Source organism: Echeneis naucrates, chromosome 6 (genome assembly GCF_900963305.1).
Source record: "Echeneis naucrates chromosome 6, fEcheNa1.1, whole genome shotgun sequence".
NCBI lineage: Eukaryota > Metazoa > Chordata > Actinopteri > Carangiformes > Echeneidae > Echeneis > Echeneis naucrates.
The window spans coordinates 3,887,734-3,907,860 of NC_042516.1; the positions used below are offsets into that span (position 1 = coordinate 3,887,734).

Consider the following 20,127-nt stretch of genomic DNA (forward strand, 5'->3'; position numbering starts at 1 on the left):
TTTGGTGTTTTATGTTTGTTTGTTTTTAAATGAGCCAGCACATTGGGACTGTCATCTGAATCAGTTTATTGACCTGCTCTCACCTGTTCCCTTTCAAATTTAATATTTATATTGTTGTTTTTGCAAACTACAAATTCAACATGTGGTGAAGACTAATGTCAGTCTGGGAATCTGATTGTCTGGTGTCCACTGTCTTCTCACAGAGCTTCTTTGGATGACTCTAATGCCCTTAACTCTCCACTATGGAGCAGATTAATGATGAAGGATGACAAGCTGATGACGATGAACAAGATGGGGCTTCAATTTGCACTGAAGACTTCAAAGATGGGCGAAGGAGCCACATTCTCTGCTTTTCACCTCGAGCCATTTATCAAAACTCTCCAAATTCCCAACAAAAACTGAACCCTGAAGCTTTCCCAACCCTCCGCAGGCTATCAAACCCCACTGACTGTAATTGACCAGGACTCCTAAGATCTCCTATAGGCATGTCAGAGTATGAAGAAGGTCTGCAGTAGGTTGTGCATATGCAGTATAAACTGGATTCTCTGTATCCATGTCTTTGCTTGGCTCTCTGTGCCCTCAGAGGCTGCAGGCAAGGCGACACAGAGCCTCTATCACTCTAATGTGTATCATAGACAGAGTGTGTGCATGAGACAACAAGAGAGACAGATTGAGTTGAATACCAGGACATACTGTAGGTGAGGTAATTAAATCTATGGAGAGGACTTGTGAAGTTTATCATTCACTCAGAATAAGTATTGCATTTACTTTCCTCTTTTCTACTGTGAGAATGTGTACGCATGTTTGTGTATTTTGAAAACTTGATAGACTTTGTTTCATATTTTGTGCTGGGACAACAAAAACTTGTAATGTTATGCTACTATGCATATGCGCCCTAATCAATAGTTTGACTTTGTGAAGTGTCACTGATGGCATGAAGGATGAAATGCATCCCTTTATCCATCATCTGTTTAAGTGGTTTTTCATATTTTCATATTTGACGGTTAATTACAGAGCTGCACTGTCACTGTGCTCTATCCTACAGTGAAATAGAAAACTAGTCTTTCAAGTATTTGAGTAGTGTAGATATTTTAAAGTGCAACTACATTTGTAAAGCTAATTCACATAGCCCAGAATACTCAGTTAAAAACAAATACCGTGGAATAATAATGAAAATGTCTGTATATTTAAGCTGTTGAAGGATATCAAGCATGCAAACCAGTTTCTTCTTGATCTATACTGTGTGAAGAACGACAACCCTTCTCCACATACACTTTCAGATGTCTTTAAATGCTGCATGTTGAATCAGTTGTTGAACAGTTGAGTACAGTGGTGCATAAAATAACACATAGGCATTTGACTTATGCGCATGTGTGTGTTTTTGGTGTATGTGAATGGACGTCAGTTGCTGAGCAGCCAGTGATCCATCCAGCTCTGTGCTGAGCAGTCAGTGTTGTCCTTTGTGGTTCTACCGGTGGTCAGTGTTATTGACAGCATGTCACTGCCAAAGCTGACAAATCTAATGGTTCATATGAGTGATCTGATGGAGGGAAACAAAGCAGATCGCCACACAAATTAAAACTACACACCAAAAGACACACACAATGTGTCATTGGGATGCTGAGTAGTCAGAGCTGAGAGATGTCCTCTGACCTTATTGATCTCAGTAATTTAATCACCAACTAGTTATATCTGTAAAAGGTCAAATGTCTGTGCTGAATCTGAGTAAACATCAACTAAATGGTGTCCCCACAAATACAAACACTTCTAACAAATTGGTGAAATTAGTTTGGTCTCATGTCCTCTGCGTCTTTAATTCTTTGGTCAGCTGCAACAGAAAATTCCTAAAAAGAAAAGGAAGCTTTTCCTCTCAAGATATTATGGTTTGGGAAGTTCAGCCAGGAGCAGGAAACATGCCCAGGCCCCCTCCTCCTGCTTATTGTATTGTTTCCCAAATAGAAAAGCTTTGAATTTTTTATTAAGTAACTGCTGTTTTTGTACAGGAAAAAGGATGCAGACAAGCAAACCAAGAATCACAACTACTGCAATTACATTGTCACAACATGTTGCTTTTATTGTATTTTTATGTTTCGGTTTGTTTTTTTTGTTTTGTTTTTTTTTTAAGCTGTGTCAGGTATAACATTTCTGTTAAAACACAAAATTGTATCTTGTGCCAAATAAAAACAAAAGCAGTATTCTATTAATTTATACTGTACAATTGTTATCTGTTGAACAAAATGTTTGTAATTGTTGCATTTTGTAGGTTTTGTATGGTATTCTGTATCTAGTGATTGCGGTTTTGAAACACAGGATTCTGTTTTTTCTTTTTTCTTTTTGTTTTGTTTTTTTTTTTTTGTCAACTTTAAAAAGCAAGAATAAATTTCCAATTTATTGTGTGATATTTATTGCAAGCATTTATTGGGTGTCTGGTAAAAAAAAAAATATTTGCATATTCTTTAGTTAATTATTCAGATGGATAAAGTAGCTATAGATTGATATATGTAAATATATTGTACGTATGTACATAAATAATTCAGTAAATAGTATCAAAATGTTTGTGTCTATGTAAAAAAAAAAGCAGTTTGAGGCTATTTAGTTCAGGAAGGGTGCAGCTTTGGGCTTAAGGCTAATGCTAGCATGCTAGCATACAAAACTACAGAAATCCATCATGCTCTGGCACTGAAACACCTGAGTGACTTATTACACATCTACACAGTTAGAAACCAGTCATAAACACATTAAGATTTAAAAAATAGATACCACTTAAAACTTCAATATTTTCTTGAACTGTATGCAAGTGATTTGTAGAGCATGTGGCTTTAATTAAATTATTTGAATACAACCTATGAATACTTTGTTACTCTTGATTAAACTTCAAATAATATTGTGTTGGAGACAAAGGGGAAGATCAGTGAATTCATATAAAATTATATTTATTGAATCATAAAAAAAAACTGTAAATATCAGTGCATGAAGCATGATGGATGGCGATGTCAGTGAACCAGGCAGAAACAGGCAGTGAGCAGTAACATAAGGGTCAAACTGTTGAGCTCTGATGGTTTGCAGTAGCCTCAGACAAGAACTGTGTAAATAGACCAGTTGGGCTTTACGAATCCCTGACTATCATAAATACGACTAACTACAGTCTCTTCAGAGGGGCATAAAGCAATAAACATTATCACAGAGGAAGCAAAACAGTTTAACAGCATCATGGAGACTCGCAGTCTTGTTCCATAATGGTGCTTCATGTAATTATAAATCCTGAGACATCAGCATGTAATCACAACCAGGGGTAACTTATTTCCCTGGCTATTATTGGCAACATTTAATAGGGGCAGTGAAAATGAATCCAATCAACAAAAAAAGCCAACCAATAAAGATAAGACAAAGTTTTCTTTCACTAAATCTAAAGAACAGGATGACTTTTGAGAGAATTACACACATAAAGAATACTAGGCCACTAGTGAGTGCCAGCAAAAAAATATCTTGCTCTGCTACAGGAGCATTTCAAGCATCTGATCAAGTCATTAAAAAGCTTTCACCTCTAGACGATGTAACAGGAAGAACCAGAGAGGAACCAAACAGCAGTCCTTCCTGTTAATCCATTAAGGCCACTGTGTCCTGTACTGTCCTCTTCCTGTGAAACTACAGCAAGATTGTAGTATGCATCCTTCTCATGACCTCCATCTTAGACAAAAAGTGTCAAGAGGTGAATACTACAGTGAGGACTTGCAAAAGTAATATGAAAGAACAAAATTTTCAGCAGTAAGCATGAATTCACAGTGCAACATCCTTGAGCAGGTTGTCCATTCAGCAGGTAGTAGAGCAGGTGAGACGGACGTAGATTGTCCATGTGAGAGGTTGCATCTGATCCATTGTGTAACCAAATGTTCACACTTGGCATGGCTAAAGCTTTACTCAGCACCAATCACCTCTGTGTGACAATGTGATGAGCATGAACACAGTGCTGTGACCGACAGTGGTCAGATCTCTGACAGAGTCACATGCAGGGAGTCTGCTGAGCTCTCGATAGCCAGAATGAAGGTGTCCTCATTGGAGAAATGCTGGATGATGTTGTCATCCATGTTCACCAGGACACTGAGGAAGACAATACCAGACACAGGTGAAAAAAAGGAGGGAGTTCATTTTCAATTACTTCTGAAATCTGTATGTGTGTCACATGGGTTCCACTACCTCCTCTTAAAAAACCAGGGGAAACTGTCTCTCTTTATTTCAATGAGAGAGGAGTGTTTTCACCTGCTAGGCCAAGATATCACCGGCCCACAGTTCTGGAGCTGCACACAGCTCTTTGGCAAAAAAAAAAAAAAATGTAATAGGAAATATTTAAAGAATATTTATTGTAGACCCAGAGATGTGGGATGTGTTTTATATTCAGGTTCTTCAGTTGATTGCTGTATGTGGCTTAGGGGGCGGCAAAAAAAGATGACAGCACACTTAATTAAAATAAAGTCATTATAAAATACAAACTGGCCAACAATATCTTTATGTTTGCCCCTTTTTAAGTTGTTAGGCTGCAGCTAAATGTTTTAATTATATCAACACGGTATTCATTTTATGTTAAACAAATATGTGGAGGGTAAATACCACTTATATACTGTATAGTTCTATGTTTAATTTACTAAGCCTACACATACACACTATAATTTTTTTCTGCTTTTCATAACAGTTTGTTGTTTTGCTTTATTATTGATAAAAATAGAGTAAAATCTCATCAGTTTATTGCAATTCTGTATTTTCAGAAGTGCATCAAACTATAGTCTTTGTATTTGTAGTGAAATTATGATGAACTGTGTAATGTTTTGCTTCTCCTAAAGGGAGGAAAGGGGAAAATGGCTTTTCATTGTAAAGGTTGCAGACTCCTGCCCTAGTCAGTAAAATAAATATTGGCTTTAAGAATTATTAGATTAACTGCCACCAAATTTTCCATAACCAACTACATGCTAAATATCCCACTTTTAGTGGCAATATCTCACCAACATTTCCATGAAATTTAGTATACTGTAAATATGTATAATCCATTTTATTGCTGAGGCTACTTTGTTTATGTTTTTTGACCAAGACTAATAAAAGTCATTGCACTTTGTCTTCTGAGCTGTTTGGTAATTGTTAACATGTCAACACATGATACAATCATAGGGAACATGGTAAGACATGATTTAATGAAATAAAGCTTGTTGTGAGTATGTTAGCATTTTGATCAGAGCACTGTTGTCTTACACGGTGTTGTTTCTGTAGAGATAGACTCACCCTTTTTTGCTTTTTTGGTAAACTTTTTCCATCTTGTCAACAGGCAATGCATATTTCTCTGAGATCTGTGAAGAAACAGTGGATTTTAAGGTCACTCAGTGTTACTTAACATATTCAGATTATATCAACTATGTTAGGAAGACGGACTCATCCTGTTTGGATCCCATGTGTTTTTCCCATGTGAGTACTCACCGCCTCCATCAGCGCTCTGAGGGTTGGAGTATGCAGCATTAAGGCATCAAACACTTCGTCACACTCTTTCCTCACATATAGAAGAACTAACATTGGGTTAGACAAGACAAAAAAAATCGTCAATTAGCAAGTGACTGTATAGAATGCTTTGGGGCAAATATACATACATCATGTTTCACACATACAATGGAAAGATTTTACAAAAAGACATACACACACCTCTCCTTTCCTCAGTTTCTTTGAACCTCTTGGACTGAGGTGGACAGGTATCTTCCTCAGGGACACACGACATCCTCTTCACCAGAACACTCCTGGCACACACGAATACACACACATTTTAAACAATGGCTATGTCTTTTTCACTTACAAAAGGAAAAGAGATAAGGCCATCCTGCAATTTCTTGCAGCAGCAACAATCAAAGATGTGCCATATGTGCTCCAAGAAGACAAACTTCAAAATCTTTTCTTTCACAACAAGGAACACGAACATCATCATAACATATTCAGTTCTGTGTGTTTATATTCCTTTTAAGTTATATTATTTCTGTATTTCAAACCTGTTTGTTTGAGTCAGGATTGGGCTAATCAGACTGAAGACATCTGGACATAAAGTAGTGAGCTAAAATGTGAACACTATGAACTACTGTCTTCACCTCTCTCACCATGTTCATTCTGAGAAACTTACAGCTAGTCAAAAATCCACAGTTGGATGTATAAAGCATGACACCCTTCTTGTAGCAAATCATAAATGGACTGCACCTATTAATCGTACCAACCACTCAAAGTGCTTAACCAAACACACACACTGATGGGACAGGCATCATAGGCAATTCGGGGTTGAGTGCACTTTGACACATAGAGTGGAGGAACCAGGGTTGAGCTGGAAACTCTCTGATCTGTAACCCTCTCTACCTCCTGAGCTGCCACTATTGTACCTGAGTTCCATGTGTTTGGGTTGGGGAGCCAGAATGAAAGAGGTGTTACTCCATAACACAAGTCAACCTGTTTTGCTGCAATAGTTATATATATAATATAGATTTAAATTATCTATTTTGTTATTATTCTGATCCATCAGATGTTAACTGGAGAGAATAAATTGTCACCAATCCATTTCAAAATCTGTTTTACCTCCACACTAATTCACTACGGCGAGATCACTGAAAATAAGCCGCTTGCAGGTGTTACAGTGAGTGAACACAAGAACAGACCAGAGAAGGGGTCTCACCCATCTCTGTTGACCTCCTCAGTGTTAAATGCAAACACCTGCAAAATACAGAAAAAACGCACCATGAGTCACAGTGAAAAACAAGAGGAGGGCACTTACTGTGTGTTTTTATATACATGAGAAAGGAAGGGTCCCTCACCTGCCCTGTTCTCTGCAAGTTTCCAAAGTGGACATCAGGAATGAAAAGGACAGGCTGGGAGTCCAGGTCTACCAACGTTTTGAACACCGTGTTTTGAGCCCTCTTAATGGTCTGAGAGGTTTGCCCAGAGCGACCATTTTTCCCTAATCCACAGAGAGAGCGTGATCTGAGCATCTGTAGCCAGGCAACCACTTCAAGTACAGATATGATAGTGTTTGATTACATTTTTAGTCCTATGCTGTCATTTCTGTACCGTTCAATTCTGATTTAGAAAGCTTGGTAACAATTTTTCAGTAGATTTTAACTCATGCTCATGAAAATTGTTTATGAGCAAAATCTAAATGAGTGTAATTTATTTTCGTTAATTATCTAATATGAGCAAGAAGGTCGAGGATTTGATTCCCAGGCCTGGTGTCTTTCTGTGCATCCCTTCAACAGTCCAAAGACATGTTCATTGGTGCCGCCTTGTGCTTGAGTGTGGGTGTGAGTTGTTTGCCCCTGTCAAGGTGACCACGACCGATATTTGAAAATGAATTGAAATGAATCAAAAATGAGCATGTAAAAGTTTGACCTTTCATTCTTTTTCTGAGATGTTTCCTCTCCTCATCACGAAGCTTTCTCTCAGCACCCTGCAAAAAATAAAATAAGTAAATAACAGAGGGGACTGATGGGACAGAAAGTACAGAACATGCTTACAGAAAATTAAAGCACAATCTGAATTAATGTCTTATCATCAACCCAACCAGGGAGGTGACTGTGCTAGCATTCTTCCTCACTTTGTCACAGAAGACCTTGATCTGAGAGAAGGCCCTGTGGATGGGTCTGCTGCCACATTTGTTGTAGCTATAGGTGTCAATCTGAATAATCAGAGGCATCCCCTTCACGCCCTTCTGTGAGGAGAAGTCTGTGCTGAGGCAGTTCACCGAGATAAAGACCTAGAAACCAAGACAAGATTAAAACCTGGAATATGACTGGACTGAATACGGTCAATATTAGTAACAGTAAAAAACTGCTGCTGAAGACGCAGAGCGTCGCACGGTAGTACAGGGGACTTTCTTCTATAGAAAGTAGGTTAATATTGTTTAAAAATAGTGTCACTGGGACAAGACAGGTTCGGGGAGCTATGTTGGGACAGGCTGCAGGACAGCAGTTTGCTGTAGCCCTCTGACTAGCCCCAACCTTCCTCAGGGTTCCAGGGTCACTTATTCACGGTGCAGGGTTATGCATCCTCAACAGGGATTGAGGACGCACAGGAAAGGGGGCACTCTCACTTGCTTCTAGTCATGGCATGGCTCAGGGGCATGCCTCCACAGTTGGCATGTTAGGCTGGTGGCCTGGGGGCCCGGGGGCCCAATGGCAGATGTTCAGTTGGGTACGCGGGTTCTTCTGGGGCCAAACAGCATGCCTTTCGGCCACATTTCTTGTGCTCCTGCACACAGGATAGTGGAAGCCTGGTCCCCTGACCCGACTCTAGGCCCCAGTGATGGACCATACATCCATCTTCTACTGCTCTTCCGTTTCCAGGTTGCGGGGGTGCTGAAGCCAATCCCAGCTCACACTGGTTGAGGGGAGGGTATACCCTGGACGAGTCACTAGCTCATCGCAGGGCCAACACACAGAGACCAACAACCACTCACACTTACACTCAGACCTACGGACAATTTAGAATCACCAATTAACCCTAACATGATGTTTTTGGACGGTGGGAGGAAACCAGAGTACCCAGAGGAAACCATTGCAGGCACGGGGAGAACATGCAAACTCCACACAGAAAGGCCCCAGGCCAGGAAGCAAACCCACAACTTTCTTATTGTGGGACAGCACTAACCACTATGCCGCCGTGCTGCCCCCTGGTGACGGTCTCACTCATATTTAGGGAAAGCCCACATGCATGTGTGGTTTCGCTTGCCAGCTTGTCTTGGGTCACATCATGAAGAATTGATGAATACTGCCATAAAATGGTCTGAGCTGCTCTTTCATTCCATTACTATGTATCGTATCTTTGACTCAGCTCCTCTTTTGGACACCTTCACCTATCTGAACACCCATCTCTCCAGAGATCTACACAGAAACACACACACAGGACTCTCATAATCCTGAGTGAGGTGACAGGAAAAGTAAAGAATCCTTCACTCCACCAGATCCTATCAGCACCACCTGCTTCCCTTCCCCTGTCCATCCTTCCACATCTTCTCTGGCCTTTGCTTCCTCCTCGTAGTCACTGAAGTGTAGCACTGCCCTCCCTGCCACACAAAGATCATTCCACTCAATAAAGATCCACAATCTAGCCTCCAGGGAGGGCTGGTGATGGTCACACACATGCACTGAAATAATCAAATATTTAGCTGCAAGACTTCAAGTGCATCAATCTCATAAAAAGTTGATACCCTGTGGTGTTAAATTATGAGGACAAATGCAGACAAAAAAACAACAAAACATTGTCACTGGATTTGTGGTAAGATGCTCTTGAAAAAAAATATTTTCTATTTTTGAGCCCTAAAACAAGCAATGGGATGTTTATTGAAGAGTTTTCAAGAAGCAGTGATTCCCAATTTCTAAGGGAGTAATTCTGTGGTTACAGAAGATGCTTTGAAAGACTTTTTCTTAACTTGTTTAAAAAAAAAACAAAACTATAATCTGGTAAGTAGACAACGACATAGTTTGGTAAATTATGTGTAATATATCCTTTACTGTTTTATTATTTGTCAATAAATGATTGAACTGCAATAACTGATGAATAAACAGTTGAAATTGTCAGCTAGAGTGATAGTTTATGTGGGTGAAATGAAATGATAATCTTACCATGTCATCTAAGTGTTTTGAGCATGTGTTCACTGCAGTCTCAGATTTCTGTTCCTGAAACTAAGCATTGCATCACATTAACCCACAGTTCCAGGTAAAGCAATAACTGGTGGATTAAAGCAGATAATTTAGGTATTACTCGCTTTTCACAGCCTTAGTTTTTCTGGATCAGACAGAGATTTTTGTTCTTGAGTGAATCTCAACATGACTCAAACTGTGCAGAGACAGACTCACTCAAATGAGAGTCTGTCTCTACCACTGCCAATGCTCCCTATGCTGAAAGGGCTCACAAAATAAATATGAAATTTTAGAGAACAAACTTGCGAATGAGAAGGATTTAGGAGGATTGTGCTTTGTTTTTAAGGAAATAAAACTGGATTCACAAAATTTCCCCACAAGAAACAATACAATAATATACTTATTTCAAAACATGAGGTGCTGGCTTTAAGCACATACATTTGGTTCTCTGGCTCAATTTCAGGGCAAAGTTTCCCAATATTACTAATGACATTTCTCTAATGAAGAGGGCTGGTAGAAGTACCAGCCAACACAACCTTCAGAGGAATTTTCCAGTTAATCAGGACCAACAGCCTGAGCAACCGGTCAGCAGAGACGAATAACGGTAAGATTCTTAACGATGGCTCTGCAACAATTTTCCCACTAAAAAGTATCAACAGCATCATGTCTGAACCTGCTGAGGTAAGGGCTGATTGCTGGAAAGGCCTGGAGGGCAAATGAACCTCCTACACACCTCTGCAAATTCACACCTCCGCAGACCCAAGCCATTTAAATTTCTCCACTACACTTGCTAGCATTAAAATGTGTGTGTGTGTGTGGGGGGGGGGGGGGTGCTTGGTGGGTTTGAAGATCAAAATGCCTTGCTAAAAAACAAAAAGTTCACAAGGGCTCTGAAAGTGGCCATCCACATAACCAGGCACAAATAAAACAGATGTGAAACCTGGAAAAAGTATATATAATTGATTAAACGCAGAAAGAAGAAGTGTAGCTGATTTTCATCTACACCACCTTCTACAAATATCATCATTTTTGTACATTTTAGTACATTGCAGATTTGATTTTAAATAATGCTCAGTTTGTTTGGCCAAACATAGGAATTATTGTAGTGTTTATATTGTAAACTGCTTTCATTTTATAATGATGTAACTATCCTCCTGGAAACATTTAAGGCTTTAGAAATTATTTCTTACCCTTGTCACTCGGTTCTGATTGTGAAATCTAAAAATCAAAAGTGTGTGAATTGTGAAGTGTGTGAACAGCTTAATGCTATATCATTATTCAACGAGTTGAACCCATTTTCCTTTTGTGCCAAATTGTAGATCTCAACCATAAATATAATTTTGTAAACCAAACAGATAGCCTTTCAGAATGCGAAATAATTAACTGAGAAAAAGTTTATACATCTGCCCTGCTAATCAGATAAGCAGTAAAGTTTAACAGGTAGTTCCCTAGTGCACTCCCCAACTCTTCACCAAGGTTGGTGCAAATTACCTCACTACATTTTAGATCAGCTCTCTGGCAAATGCACAGAGACAAATGTGAAAGCACAACTCAACAATTAGGTAATTTACTGAAGACCTGAATCAAACGAACCAATGCTCAAAAAACAAAGGATGAGCATCTGCAGGGGTCTGGGATAAATTCCAAAACGCTGAGGTGAGTGCAGACAAGTGTTTCTACTGCATAAATGTCCTTAAGAGAGGCCTCTTTAATTTTTACTAGGTGCTGAGTCACAAAGAGAGGGAACTTGATACTTGAGTTTAAAAGTCAAGGTGGAGTAATAAACAATAATGACAGTTATTTCATTTGACACTTTCCACTTTTAGATCAGTCATTTGTTGCTTTGCATAAAGTACAATCACCCTATTCTTCTTCTGCATTTTTACCTTGGCTTCTTCACTTCCATCCCATGTGAAAGAAACAGCATTGTAGGCAATTTCCTCTATGTTCCCAATGGTGCAGAAGCTCTCCTTGTAATCAGCTGCAAAATGAAGCGGATTCAGGGTAGTTTGGTATCACTATAATTCAAATATTTTCAGAGCAATGTAATGACCTGTATTAGATGTAAAAATCCTTGGCAAATGTGAAATAATGTTCAGTGATTTTTGGTTATAATTTAATTACCTGTCTTATTAGAATTTTTTTTACTTATTCTGTCTTTCATCTTCATATCACTGATATATTATTATTTGACACATTATTACATACTAATACATATTGTTATATCAAAACGTTTAGCATTTTAGACAATTTTTGGCAATTCAATAATATAAAGTGCTTGATGTTGAAATGTGTTATTTAAATAAATTTGACTTGAGCATGGCAGACCTAGTTGGAATACAGATGAGTAGTTTTGTAAACTAAACTACTCAGGCTTGAGAAACATCAAATACAGCCACAGCTAGACTCTTTAGCATCACATGTATCACAAAGCCAAAATGGTTGGACATCAGTGGCCTTAATCTTTAACATTGCATTTCGTTTAATAATGCAAAAGTACAATGTGTAGAGAAGCCAACCTGTCAAATTCATGCCAAGGTAAAAAAAGAAATATACAAAAGATCAAATACCTAAAAACTGAAACGATAATAACTTTACGCTATTGTTACATTGCACAACGGATGTTTTGTCTTGAAATATACTCAAAATGTATCCGTTCAGACTCATTCTCTAATAAATGTGGGTAACTACATCATAATGTGGCATCTTATCACAGGAGTATTCGGCCAACAAATGGATTTCTAAGTAATAATAATAATAAGAAGAAGAAGAAAAGAGTCGCATAAGGTCCTTGTTACCTCTTAAAACACTCATGTAAGCTAATTTCCACCCACCATAGTATTAGTATGAACTTGCTACTGACACATCTACCACAGTGTTTGACTTTCTTGGCTCATTCCATTGAGTTTGAAACCACAGGCTGAGGCCTGTCTCTTTCTGATCGAACAGGATATGGCCTTAATCCAGGCCACCACCTATTTCTCCTGTTAACGTCTATGCAAATACACACTCATCTGCGGTCTTGTTAGAACTCCTGAGAATCATGGATCAACGGTTGGATCAGTTGTTGAATTTAACGTAAGGAGGTTTGGCATGTTTTCTTTAAACTATCCTGTCTCTTTAACTGCATGGTTTTGTGCAGCTCAGAAGTGTAATTATGTATATTTAAGTCAGATATTAATTACCCACATGTACCTTTTTGTATCTGGTACCTAATTTGATCTTTTCCCGCATATTCCGATAATGAACTCTATAAAAGACATGTATGGAAGGATAATGATAATCATCTTACCAATGTCCAAGACTCTCTGTTTGGCCGTGTGCTGACGGGCGTGCCAGTATTTCCAATTTTTCAGCTGCTCATCTCTGCACTTGTCCTCCCCAAAGACAACCATGATAACACTCTGCAGAGCGAGGTGTAGTACAATCAGCCCAAAACACATGAAACAAGTGAATAAAAAATATATATAATATTTCGAAGTGTAACCAAGTTTCAATTCATCACACAATCAGCTCACAGTTACATTTTCAACCTTTTCTTCTTGCTTTATATTTTGTCACCATTCACTGTATCATATCTCCCTCACCTGGACAATAGTGTCCCGCTGCATCTCCACTGAGCCTCCCATAGTGCATTGCTCACCAGTGGCTTGGCTTCCATCCGGCCCTTTTGACAGCGTGGGTTGACTAACCCGCACTTTACCTCTGTGCTGACACAAGGAAGATCTGAAGCTGGTCTGTGACAATGACAAAGCGTAGAACTGGCCCCGGTTCAGGTAAGCCATGGGTCCTTCTCCCTGCTGCAGCGACATGCTGGCTTCCAAACTATATTGGAAACTGTCACTGCATAAGCATAAATATGTGTGGGAACTTTAAGTAATCCATCAGTAACAGATCATCTCCTCTGACAAGAGAATAAAAAACATTTTTGTATAGTCAAGTAAATTTGCAAAAACAGAGTCAACATTTTAAAGAAAAAGAAAATATTTTAATTTGTTTGCTTTTTGACAGGTTTTTCAAGTTACACAAGTTTTTTTTGGTGGGTAGGGTTTGTGTTTTATCTTTTACATGGAGCATTTCAACTTACCCAGGTAGGCTATTGTGGAATTCCCCAGGTCTTAACAAAGGACTTCTGCAGTATATCTGTTAAGGACAACAATACATACCATGTTTCAAAAGTTGGGGGAAAAAAAGCAGGCAACTACCCCACTAGCCCTCACCCAAAATAATCTAAATGATCATCAAGAAAGACATGATGCCACCTTTAGCACATTCACCTCTCGCTCCGCAGCATCTTCATATGTGCTTCTGTGATCACCTTTCACATACCCAGAAAGGGACAAGTCATAGCAGCTCTGTTCATGAACCATCTTTATGGGGTCTCTGTGTTCTTCAAGACAGGAGCCTCTAAAAGAGGACATTCCCATGGACATTTGGGCCTCTGTTTTGACCAGAGTGATAGCTGCCCCATGTTTACTTTGACTATCCATCTTCCTTTCTCCTGGAAGGCTGGTGGCTCCATACTTGGAACCCTGATGTTCTGTAGTGGTGCTGGTACTTAGGGAGAGGTTGACAGGCATACATCTAAGAGTCTGAAGACGGTGATCTAGTATTTCCAAGTTCCCACAGTTATTGCGCCCACTAGAAGAGAGGTCTGTTGCTTTTATAGCACTGGTAGAGCGTTCCTTCTCTCTGACCTGACAGGGTTATAGCAGAGACAAAAGATTTTATCTGAAACAATTCAAAATGCATTTTGTTTTTGTCTGCACTCTAAATAATCCAAACCTTGTAATAGTCATACAGCATTCCTAGAGCAGTTGCACTATCCTCATCTCCATTGATGCTCATCATGGCTTTGGTGGCAGCAGTTAGTGGGTTCTCCAGGTAGCTCCTCCATGCCTCATCCTCGCAGCTCAACACACTGCCAGAGGGCACTGACACTTCATTTGGTATCACCACCAACAAACGTTTACTGAGAAGTCAACAGGACAAAGGTTAGGCACTTTAAGCTATGTTGTGACTGCAAAGCCGATCTGTCATTAACAAAGGCCATGACTGCCAAGCCACTGAGTTTGCCCCAAGCACTTTCTCACCAAACTTCCATCTAATTGCTCTGTCACTTTAAGGTGTATTTATGTAGTTTCTCTAAGGAGCAAATGTGTTTGTGTACCCCATTCAAATGACTGAACAGCATACTGAGACAGTGCTGAAAATGTTTAGGTGGTGAAGTTAAGAGATTTTTTTGTTTATTTGTTGTGTTATTTAAGATATTCACAGAAGTTAATAAGAAGAGACAGTGTGCATGATCTCAGCTTTAAAAGTGTGATTTACATTTTTTTCACAATGATATAATAATCATATCATGTAGTATCTACTTAAAATTGCTCGATCATATCATCATATTATATAACCTCTCGTCATATTCATGTTTAATCTAACAAACTGTCTAAAACAATTATTAAAGCATAATCATTCTGTTGCCTAATTGCAAGGAGCAAGGAGTCAAACAAAAAGAAAGAAAATATTTTCTGAAATTTTTTCTAAGACCTGGAGTAAAGCTGACAAAAGTCGCCAAAGACACTCTGAATACTTCTGTCCTACCTGTCCAGGTCCATGCTGCCTCCAGCTCTCAGTGGTTTTCTGGGACTCTCTTGAGAAACTGGACTTTCTTGTTAGAGCAGGTACGTCTCTGTAGTTGTCTGTCACGGCGAGGCAGAGACGGGCGGCACTTTCAATTCTCTGTAAAAACACACAACGAAATCATCTGCCAGCCTGTGAACTGAGAGACATCGGGCTGTCTTTGGTGGCAGCAACGTTCTGAGGACAGGCATGGGCCACACCGATATCCTGCTTGCAGGTTTTTCTCCTGGGGAAAGGTCTAACAAGGAAACAAAACCCACATCGCTGATTGGTGATGTTTACACAGACTGGAGCGATCGTCCTCTCATTGGTGAATCAGAGCAAAGATGTTTCGTCAAATGAGGGAGAGGTGTCCAATGTTAACGTTTGGTTTTGGTGCCAAATAGTGATCACCGAGCTGGTTAAAGCTGCAGTTTGTGTGTTTACTTCTGCAGTTGCTTTCATCTGGGGAAAGGCATTTCATGTCAGTGGACAACTTAGATGTTCTTTTTAAGATGGTTTGGTCTAATCTATTCTGACTGCAATAATAGTGACTGTGTGTGTGTGTGTGTGTGTGTGTGTGTGTGTGTGTGTGTGCATGTATGTGTCGGCCATAAGCTTTAGCTAATATCCTTTTATATATTTGGAAACATCACAATTTATGAAGAAGTTAACAAACGACCTGTTTAAAAAAATAACTACATCAATCTGGTTTCCCTCTGTCCTTGATTACTACTCATATAGACCTTTGTTCCAGTTCATGTCTTTGAATTTGTAACACTACCCATGAAGGTCTATTACTGAGTGGGAGAGAGATTACTCTTAGTTATAAAGACAGAAAAACACCACCAAGAAGCCTTTTCCATTCAGCACACTTCCCTTTCCTCCCTAAGTTCCACAAAAAATATTTTAACACTTGTGAATGATAAACTACCTGTATAAAAAAATTTATGTGAAAGAAACCTTAACTTAATCATCAGTAGCCCAGACTGCTCCAACACGTGAGTGATATTCCCGAAGTGGTGCATGCTGCTGTGAGTTGGCTGCTCTTCATATCTTTTCCCAGCATGTGTCATTGCTAAACTCTGACATTTCCAGTAATACATTATTCGGTGACTCACTTTGCATTCATTAGGTGGAATACATAAACACGATCTAAAGTCAGTATTTCTTCCATCAAGTAGCACCAGATCCAGACCCATGGGGATGTTGTTTCAGCCTGACATTTTTCGCTTTCTTATCATCCCTTCAATCCTCAGAGGCCCACGGGCTCACCAAAGTAACTGCCTGGCAAAAACCCTGCAGCCGACCTTCAGGGGTAAGTTACAGGCTCCTTTTTTCTGGCTCATGAGGATCAGGGATTAATATTTCTTTAGCTTATGTGTTTCCGCCATTATCTCTTCCCAGAGTTGTGTTTGCTCCCAGAGCACCACCTGTTTGATACCTCTAGAACTGAGGAATATCTTATCTGGGCTATTTCCTGTAGGAATTAGAGCCAAACTCAATGCAACACGAAAATCATGTGCCAGTTAGATGCAGATGTAATCTTTATGTGAAATAGTCAGTATTATTTATGTAGTTGGGTGTACACCCAAGACGGAAAGGTTTCTTCTGACATGACCTCCCAGATCACCATTAAGGGTTCCTGCATGCTTGTTTCCTTTGAAAATATTTAATGCTTTTGGACACCTTGTGAAGAAGATAGCTTGGATCCAGACAGTATGGACATAAACGGACAAAGATTATGTGATGTGGGTTGTGAATAACACATTACCTCAGGTATGAGCATGATAAGTCTCCAAAGTATGAAGGGCTCATCTAGATTTAAAATAGGAAAAAATCCAAAATAAAATAAGAATTTACATAAGAGCCTGTCCAGGGTGTTCCCTGCCCTAACCCCATGTAGCTTACCCCGCACCAAGGATAAACCAAAAGATAATGAGAAGCGATGAACATAAGAGGTTACATTGCAAGCTAGGTTATAAATAAAGGGCAACAGTGTGTTTGTCATGGTAGTAGTGTAAACTAATAGCTTTTTTCCTTTCAATTATGTGGATTTTTTTATTATTATTTCTTTATCAATAAAACAATATTTGCAACAATTCAGGCAAACAGCAGCTTGTACAGCAGCAAATATGTCAGACCCAAGTTCAAATTGAGAACACAAAATAAACTGGCTTCAGTTTTATGCTTTCATTAGAAATTTTGACAGATATATTTCTGTCAAACTAGTAAGCTCTTGGTTTATTGGCAGCCAACTTCAGTAAGGGCTGTGTTATACCATTCTTGTCATGTTTTGAGTTCTGTCTGGTGTTTAGTGTTCGGTCTGTGTCACTTCCTGTTTTATTTTGAAGTCCTGGTTCTGCTGTGTGCCCCGTTACTTTATTTCCTGGTTATATCCCCCTGTTGATTGCTTTCCCTGCCCTAATGTGGATCACCTGTGTCTTGTCTAGTCACTGTGTATTTAAGTCCTGTTTTCGCTTTTGTCACATTTCACTTGTATTCTTGGTGGTGTTTGGCCTGTTTTCCCTCCCTCTGCCTGTTCACTCATGTTATTTTACAATTTTTGTTTTCCTATTAAAGGTATTTTAGGTTCTCACCTTGCCCTGGTTCCTGGCTCCTGCATTTGGGTCCTCATTCCCACACTACCATCCTCAACTCTACACAACTCTACTGTGACAATTCACAGTTCACACAAATTTAAATGTCTTTTAAAGTGGCTCTTTAGTGGCGCATTCATAAGTTGCTTTATCATGCTTTGAATAGGAAGTGAATTAGGGCTTTTGGTTTACTCCTGAAATTAAACAATACACAAATAACTCAAAGTGGTTTTATAGCCACCCTGGTTACAAAGGACACAAAGCCACACTACATTAGGTCAACTTTGTGCTGTAGTTGTGAGTCTCATGATAGAGACTCACATTCTGATTTCAAGGATGGATACAGATGAGAGGCTTTGTTGTATCCCTCCTTGTATGTATGCGAAACATAATGAGCAACAGAAAAACTGGCTAAGAATTGATTAGAGAAAAAAAGATACGTGGTTTCTATAAGGAGAAAGCATAAACCTGTGTTGGCATATATATGTCTGTCTGGCAGAAATACTACTACTAATATTTACTATAATATTAATGTAGTAAATATTATTCAAAGAGCCTTAAAGAAATAGCCTCCAGGAAAGTGGGCAAGAGTGGAGATTAAAATCAGTGCTGTATTTATCAATATCCACCATCCTGTAAGACTCATCCCACCCGGGCCACTCCCTGCTTGAGCCACTGCCGTCAGGCAGACGGTACAGAGCCATTAAATCTCGGACTAACAGAATGAAAAATATTTTTTTTCAACTGCTGTTAGAGCCATAAAAGCATCCTGTAATGTGGCACAAAAGTGTTTTCAGAGACATTGGGATTGATCAAAATATCAGTGATATATAAAAGTGATATTGTGTGTAAAAGCTTTGGACTGAACGTGACACATGTGACACAGGCTAACACTATTAGGGCTTGCATACATTGCGGCGCTAGCTCGCGGCTATTCGGCTCGGGTGCATTGCGGCGCTTGCTCGACGCTATTCGGGTTAGGGTTAGGCGCTTGGTGACAATAATTAATACTTTGGTTTAAATATAGTTTATGGGATATAAATATTTGGGTTACAAATGGTGTTCGGTACATGATTACACGTTTATACTTTGAATGTTTTTGACCTGTTTAAAGTATAAGGTATTGTGAGTTACCTCAGCTCAGCAGTAGCGGAGCGAGCAAGACGTTAGACAGCAGTAGTGAGATCGTCAGGCACAGATGCTGAGGACTGATGTGTGTTTATTGCTATTCTTACAGAATAAAATTTGATGTGCTACATAAGAGGACCGCCGTTCTTTATAGTGCAACAGTAACACCTAAACAGTGCGCAAGACTTTATATGACTATATTTGACTTTTGTAATGATTTCACTGAGAACATTTGTGTTTTTTAATTGATTATCAATAATAAAAAGCTTTGATAAAACTTCTGTATTTAGCCTGTCAATATGCTTGTTGTTTAGGGATCAATAATGGGCTCAAAAACTGGTTTTGAAGGTTTGAGGGGGAATTATTTTCTAAAGATGCAGAAAAAATGAGTAGAAGAAAAAATTTAATATTCCACTTCCATTCATGTACTGTCATCCTCAGTGGCATCAACACGAGGAAGAAAATACCCCAGCATGTTCACACACACTGACACAGAATTCTCTTTAGAGTGCAGAGTGAACTTTAGACAACAAGTCTACAACCACTTCAATAAGCTCAGCAAATCGCAAGTTAGAGTGAAATGGAACCAAATGGGACTACCACCAGATAGGTTACCAACAAGATCCACGGCCAAAACAGGGTGTTCAAGAAGCTTCAACATGAAAATTTCAACCTCAAGGTCCTGCTGGATATGGAGAGAGCCAAATACATGAAACAACACAACTGGAGGATCCAACTAACCCAAGAGCTGGACCAGACCAGACAGCAGTTGGCCAAACAGAAATCCCTCAAAGAAATGTACATCAACAAGGAGAAAGAGACTCGGAGAGAGCTGGAGAGCCTCCAAAAATACTTTGATCCAGAAACCCTGAGCAATGCAAAGATTGCCAGCCAGGTACACAACAACATAAAGAGAAAGCCACAGAAACTCCTCCAAACAGAGTATGACGAGCTGCAGGTGACATAATGTCAGCTTCGAAAAGTTCATGGCTGAGCTCCAGATGGAGCGACAAAAACAAAAGAGGTTTGAGCCATGACGCCACCCAAAGATTCTAAGCTAATGTCCTCACTGTCAGACAGGAGGCTAACAAGCTGCAGCAGGATCTCCAGAAGGAAATCCGAGCTTACGCTGACCA

General features: G+C 39.4%; 2 protein-coding genes across 4 annotated transcripts in view; one reads left to right on the forward strand and one right to left on the reverse strand.

Moving 5' to 3' along the window:
* Positions 1 to 2,345, forward strand: part of LOC115045579 (neurocalcin-delta A) — a 67,408-nt gene extending 65,063 nt beyond the window's left edge. For both annotated transcript variants that reach the window (XM_029505338.1, XM_029505337.1), the window contains one exon: positions 204 to 2,345. The gene's annotated coding sequence lies outside the window, so the exon portion shown is untranslated. The remainder of the gene's footprint in view (positions 1 to 203) is intronic.
* LOC115045578 (grainyhead-like protein 2 homolog) lies at positions 2,113 to 15,529 on the reverse strand. 2 transcript variants are annotated; one of them, XM_029505334.1, is made up of 15 exons: positions 15,246 to 15,529; positions 14,430 to 14,616; positions 13,907 to 14,341; positions 13,732 to 13,787; positions 13,232 to 13,487; positions 12,937 to 13,048; positions 11,531 to 11,625; positions 7,601 to 7,759; positions 7,396 to 7,453; positions 6,825 to 6,967; positions 6,686 to 6,723; positions 5,680 to 5,771; positions 5,461 to 5,546; positions 5,269 to 5,333; positions 2,113 to 4,098 (listed from the first exon to the last, which is right to left on the reverse strand). In XM_029505334.1, the coding sequence occupies exons 1-15, from the start codon at positions 15,257 to 15,259 to the stop codon at positions 3,984 to 3,986; spliced, it is 1,911 nt and encodes a 636-aa protein (XP_029361194.1). In that variant the 5' UTR covers positions 15,260 to 15,529; the 3' UTR covers positions 2,113 to 3,983. The 2 variants fall into 2 exon arrangements, with proteins under 2 accessions (XP_029361194.1, XP_029361196.1); XM_029505336.1 differs by having other exon boundaries at positions 3,984 to 4,098; positions 13,922 to 14,341.
* Positions 15,530 to 20,127: the final 4,598 nt, after the last annotated feature.

Coding starts and splice junctions, on each gene's coding strand:
- LOC115045578 (XM_029505334.1), bottom strand. Junction 6,968..7,395: donor TCTCAGAAAAAGAATGAAAG/GTCAAACTTTTA, acceptor TCTGTGGATTAG/GGAAAAATGGTCGCTCTGGG. Junction 5,547..5,679: donor AGAAACTGAGGAAAGGAGAG/GTGTGTGTATGT, acceptor ACCCAATGTTAG/TTCTTCTATATGTGAGGAAA.